Source organism: Sinocyclocheilus grahami, unplaced genomic scaffold, assembly GCF_001515645.1.
Source record: "Sinocyclocheilus grahami isolate Dianchi unplaced genomic scaffold, SAMN03320097.WGS_v1.1 scaffold10964.1, whole genome shotgun sequence".
In the NCBI taxonomy this organism is placed as follows: domain Eukaryota; kingdom Metazoa; phylum Chordata; class Actinopteri; order Cypriniformes; family Cyprinidae; genus Sinocyclocheilus; species Sinocyclocheilus grahami.
In genome coordinates, this window is record NW_015513541.1 from 1,274 (window position 1) to 6,945 (window position 5,672).

A 5,672-nucleotide genomic window follows, 5' to 3' on the forward strand; every position below is an offset into this window, starting at 1 on the left:
AATTGGCTACAAGAGTGTTGTGGTGCTCGCTCTGATTGGTCCGATTTGTTTTTTCCCCCTATTTATAAAGCCAGGACTACAGTATGTACAAACATAATATTTTTTGTTTGTTTGTTTTTGTTTTTGAGAAATCGCTTACTGCACCTTTAAGGTCAATTTATGATTAAAAAAAATAATTTAAAAAATCCTGTCCTTAGTGACCATGGGAATATTAAATAAATATCCAAATGGATAAAAAAGAAAGAAAATATGATTCTTAAACTTCTTTTAATACAATTAATACATATATGGCAGAACAGATCAAATAACCTTTAAATACATGTGTTACTTAAAGTGATGATTAAATGTGTGCAAAACACAAAGTTAGCTGCAAACATGTAAATACAGCTAAGCTATTGAAAGTACTTGAAATAGTACTGAAACTTATGTGGATAAACAAGACTAACCAATTTCATATTGTCACTTTTTCTGCACTATGCTGGAGCAGACCTCGCTGAATTTAGCTCCACAAAATAGAATGTACGGGTGGTTTTCAAGCTTTTCAGGATGGATCAGTTTTAAGGTAATATAAACTGCAACTCTGTTAAATTGATTCAGCATTTATGCTCCGTTAACAAATATGCTATGCATCACTTTTTTCTGACACAATAGGGGAAAAAAGACACAGGGATGCCCAAAATATCTTCCTGTGAGTATGATTTTTACATTCATATACGATTTGTAATAGTATAGATTTTTGTAGTTAATTAGTTGAATATAGCGTACTTGATTTTCAGTAGTTTTTATTATATATGAAACGGAAAAAGAAGAAACCAAAATTCTCCATAAACCTTTTTATTTACTAAAGGTTTTCAGTATAGTTTAATTCATTTTTGTTGTTGTGAGGGTCAAACTGAATTCATTTTGGTTTCATAATGACTTTGGTCTGAACCCCTAATGATTCATTCTTTTTACAGGCGAAACCGATCCTAAAGTTGCATCAGAACTGTAGGGTATCAGAGTGAATCAGACAATTTAAGATTCGATCAGATTGGTGTTGAACAAATTTGACCAAATTCCACAAAGAGGCCCAGGATGACATTAGACCACGTCATAAATCTGTCCAAGATACCCTGGCGCCACAAGACTAAAGCAAGTCTAACTAACCAACTCTTTCACAGAACAGCTTTCAACATTAACACAAAAGAACACATTGATCATTTCAACTCAGAAAGGAGATTGTCAAATTTGGGGCAAGTAACCAAGATTAATGATCAAAGACACAGCATATCATGACCATCCAACGTGATCTCATGATAATTCGTATGTATTTTACGTAAAATGTGGTTCTATAAAACGTACATTTACTTACGTTTTTACAGGCACTAAAACGTACAAATACTTACGTATTTTCAGCATTTTAACGTACAAAACTGACGTATTGACGACATCCTTTATGAATATTGAAATCGCGGCATTAATTTTATTAGTTTTTAGTTGTCATATGAATTAACTTGTTTTCAGTTGCATTATTAAATTGTTTACTTACGAAATAACATTTCGTTTTGTTGTGATTTCTGCTGCCAGCTCGTTTCCAAGAATATGCCTACATAATGTTAAACACGACTTCACTTGAAACCTTAAAATAATTTAACCTTTACTTGTCATGTAATGTTTACTTTGATTGTCATGGGCCACAAAAGGCGTTTTCTCCGACTTGCTGTGACTGACAATAGAACTATAAAATACACCAAAAACGCAACATAATTATGAAATGAAACAATAGGTTAAGGGGTCTAAAAAGCGAAATCGCTTATTGATAAAATGATAAAAATGCATTGATTTGAATATCTAAATGATATAAAAGATACGTAAATATTTTTACGTTTTAATTAACAACATAAATTCTGCTCTAGATCACACAAACCTACTGTATTCCGCTAGAGAGGACTGCGGGTGCAACGCATGGTCATTTGGATTACTTTTAGTGCTGCTTTTGACATTTTTGCAATAAATAAATGATTGTAACGTTAATTGCATTTATCTGTCTGTCATGTTTTTCTTATACTGTACAGAAATGTTTAGGCTTATAGGTAGGAGTGGAATTAGCGACTATAAATATATTTTAATGCTATATTGTTACTAAAAGTTTTATTTTCCTGCGTATTTCGGTCATTTGCGTTTTATATCCTTTATATATCGCTATAAAATGGATAGGTTTAGGTTTGGGAGTAGGTTAAGGGGTCTAAAAATCTAAATTAAGTATTAATAAAATGATAATGCATATTCGCTATAAAATGGGTAGGTTTAGGTTTGGGGGTAGGTTAAGGGGTCTAAAAAGCGAAATCGCTTATTGATAAAATGATAAAAATGCATTGATTTGAATATCTAAATGATATAAAAGATACGTAAATATTTTTACGTTTTTTAGCTAAAAATACGTAGCGATTTGTACGTTTTAAACGTTGAAATACGTCTAAATTGTACGTTTTAGCATGACTAAAAACGTACAAAAGTGTACGTTTTGTGCTTGTAAATGTTACGTATTAATTCCTACGTATAAACATGAGACCAGGCATGAGGAAAATCATTAGTAGAAACTGCCTTGGGTGGTTTCCCCCACCTAGAAGACAAAGACCAGACTGAGATTCCTTATGAGACCTTTTAACCTCTGGTCTTCACAGAACATGTCCTTATGTTCACAGAATGGCACAGAAACTACCTATCCATGTATATATGCACCTAAATGACGCTAAAGGGACTTATGAGCAACTAATCATTTCTATGCATAACTCCATATTATGTATGTAACCCACACATTTGACTAGCATGTTCTAATCACTTATTGTGTATGTATTTTGAACAACTATGGAATAGTTTATAGGATTATATTCATGTTGAAAACTATGCCCCTATATACAGTCAAAATATAATGACAGTAAGTACCGTATGTTATTAAATTGATTAAGATGTATTTATTAAAATTATGTTATAGCAAATGAGTGAGTTTTTTCTGTTATCTTGTAAATGTTACGTATTAATTCCTACGTATAAACATGAGACCAGGCATGAGGAAAATCATTAGTAGAAACTGCCTTGGGTGGTTTCCCCCACCTAGAAGACAAAGACCAGACTGAGATTCCTTATGAGACCTTTTAACCTCTGGTCTTCACAGAACATGTCCTTATGTTCACAGAATGGCACAGAAACTACCTATCCATGTATATATGAAAAAAAATGACGCTAAAGGGACTTATGAGCAACAAAACATTACTATAAATAAAACCATATTATGTATGTAACACATTTGACTAGCATGTTCTAATCACTTATTGTGTATGTATTTTGAACAACTATGGAATAGTTTATAGGATTATATTCATGTTGAAAACTATGCCCCTATATACAGTCAAAATATAATGACAGTAAGTACCGTATGTTATTAAATTGATTAAGATGTATTTATTAAAATTATGTTATAGCAAATGAGTGAGTTTTTTCTGTTATGTAAAGTGCTTCAGTGTAGGTATTTAGCTGATGATTGCTGTGTGAAATTGGCAGTTATCTTAGAACAGCTTATAACTGACTTGTTCGGGGGCACTATACCTTCTCCCCTTTGTGATCGGAATTTAAAATGTGTGTCAGTGTATGTGTAGAAAAGCATCGTTCTCTCAATCTATACATTTACAACATATATTTTCTGTTAAGCAGCTGCAGTACACAAACCCTGCCATTGAGAATGTCAGAATATTAAAGGCTTAGTTGCCACAAAGTGAAAATTCTGTTATCATATACTCATATATTTATTGATCCACACTCATATGACATTCTTTCTTCTGTGCAAATCCAATGTATTTGAGCCTTATTGTTTTTGTCCTGACACTGATTTATTAAAAGGATCTATCAATCTTTTTGGCAGACGCTTCCTGAACAGAGCACTGTAGTCTCTTTAAAGCATCATTGTAAAAACAAATCATAGCATGAGCATTATGTGAATAAAATTGAAATGTACCAGAATTAATCAGTGGATTATGTGAATTATTAGGGATCATTTCTGCTTGAACATTAATTTCTCAAAAACGGTTACTGAAAAGATCTATTCTGAAACTATAACTGAAACAGAAAGTTTTCTCTAAACAATTTCATTGTGACAGAGCTTCTCTTTACATTTAAAGGCTTCAATTTCTCAGTACAGATGAAGGAAGCTTTAATGAAACAAAAAGTGACAATCACCTCAGTGGCCAGACCTTGGCAGTATAAAAACAGAGTTGCTGAAATCTCATTATTCATAATATCATCTGTCAGACATTTGAGAGATTATACAAGATCAAAAACAAAATGAAAACAACTACGTTCATTGTTCTCGTCTGTCTCCTTGTGGTGGAGGTGAAAGGTGAGCTCTCTCTCTCATAAAAATAATGTTTTATGTTTGTTTTTCACATTAAAATGAACTTAGTGTGATACTTTGAAATAAGAATTCTAAAACTGATCTGAAATTAACACTGGGTTGTTTCAGGCCATTCACTGGATGTGAAGGGCAGATACATTTGTGCTGATAAAGGAGTGAATAAAGTCTCTCGAAAGGCAACCGAGAAGGTTGAAATCATCCTTCCAAGTCCTTCTTGGAAAAGACTGGAGATTGTGTAAGCATGTTATTTTTGTTTATACATAAATGCTTTGTCTTAGATATCAAATAACTGCCCATTTTCTTTGCGTCTTGTTTGTGAAGTGTCACTATGAGAGGAGCAGGGCAGAAATGCTTGAATCCAGGGTCAAGATTTACCAAGAAGTATATACTGACAGCCATTCAAAAAATGTCAGCATGTAAATATATTTATTTCCTTGAAATTCAGTTTAAAAATATAAACATCAGGCCTGCATGGTGAGACAGTCTCTAATTTAAATGAATGCTAGGAAATGAGGCAATCGTGGCCTAATGTTAGAGAGTATGATCTGTGATCACTCTGAGACTCGAAAGGTTGCAGGTTCGAGTCTCAGGTCTGGCAGGGATTGTCTGTGGGGGGAGTGAATGAACAGTGCTCTCTTCCACCCTCAATGACTGAGGTGAGACCCTTGAGCAAGGCACCGAACCCCCAACTGCTCCCTGGGTGCTGCAGCAAAATAGCTGCTCTGTGTTTGTGTGTTCACTACACACTGCTGTGTGTGCACTTGGATGGGTTAAATGCAGAGCACAAATTCTGAGTATGGGATGCCCTTTGACTTTCACATCACTTTTACTTTCACTTCCGAAAAAAGTACTATTCATTCTCTAGTCTTCTCTTAGCAGAAACAAGAGAAGTATGAATCAGTATGAATCAAGTAGAGCCAATGTCCTGATCCATGGATCCGCCTGTGTTGATTGATCTTGAAATCAATAACCAAATCTCTAAAAATCATCTGCTTTCATACATAGTGCCTGAAAAACTGGAGACTAAATTGATACTTTTATTTAACTGACCTCTAAATGCTCTGATATATTCAGTGTACACTAGATTGCACTAGATTGCTGTTCGTGATTTGTTCTCAAGTTCTTTCTTTATCCTATTCTCACAATGAAGGATATGTTGTGAAAAAGGAATTATTGACATCATGTCAACAACATGGGTGCACTTTCCCATCTAAGAATCAAATATCATAAAATATCAGTTTCACTTGACTGTCTGCATTGCAAACTTTAATTAATTATATTTATT

At 33.7% G+C, this 5,672-nt stretch overlaps 2 protein-coding genes across 2 annotated transcripts in view; both read left to right on the plus strand.

Moving 5' to 3' along the window:
* The window catches only part of LOC107578576 (uncharacterized), a 2,495-nt gene extending 1,157 nt beyond the window's left edge, over nt 1-1,338 (plus strand). The window contains exons 4-6 of the mRNA XM_016264523.1: nt 488-562; nt 652-688; nt 957-1,338. Of these exons, the coding sequence (XP_016120009.1) occupies nt 488-562; nt 652-688; nt 957-991 (147 nt within the window). The 3' untranslated portion in view covers nt 992-1,338. The remainder of the gene's footprint in view (nt 1-487; nt 563-651; nt 689-956) is intronic.
* Nucleotides 1,339-4,317: 2,979 nt separating this feature from the next.
* Nucleotides 4,318-4,768, plus strand: LOC107578575 (C-X-C motif chemokine 11-like; the record flags this gene model as incomplete). The annotated part of the gene is made up of 3 exons (XM_016264522.1): nt 4,318-4,372; nt 4,496-4,622; nt 4,709-4,768. Coding segments are annotated over exons 1-3 (242 nt in total), but the record flags the coding sequence as incomplete, so codon positions are not given.
* Between the last annotated feature and the right edge of the window lie 904 nt (nt 4,769-5,672).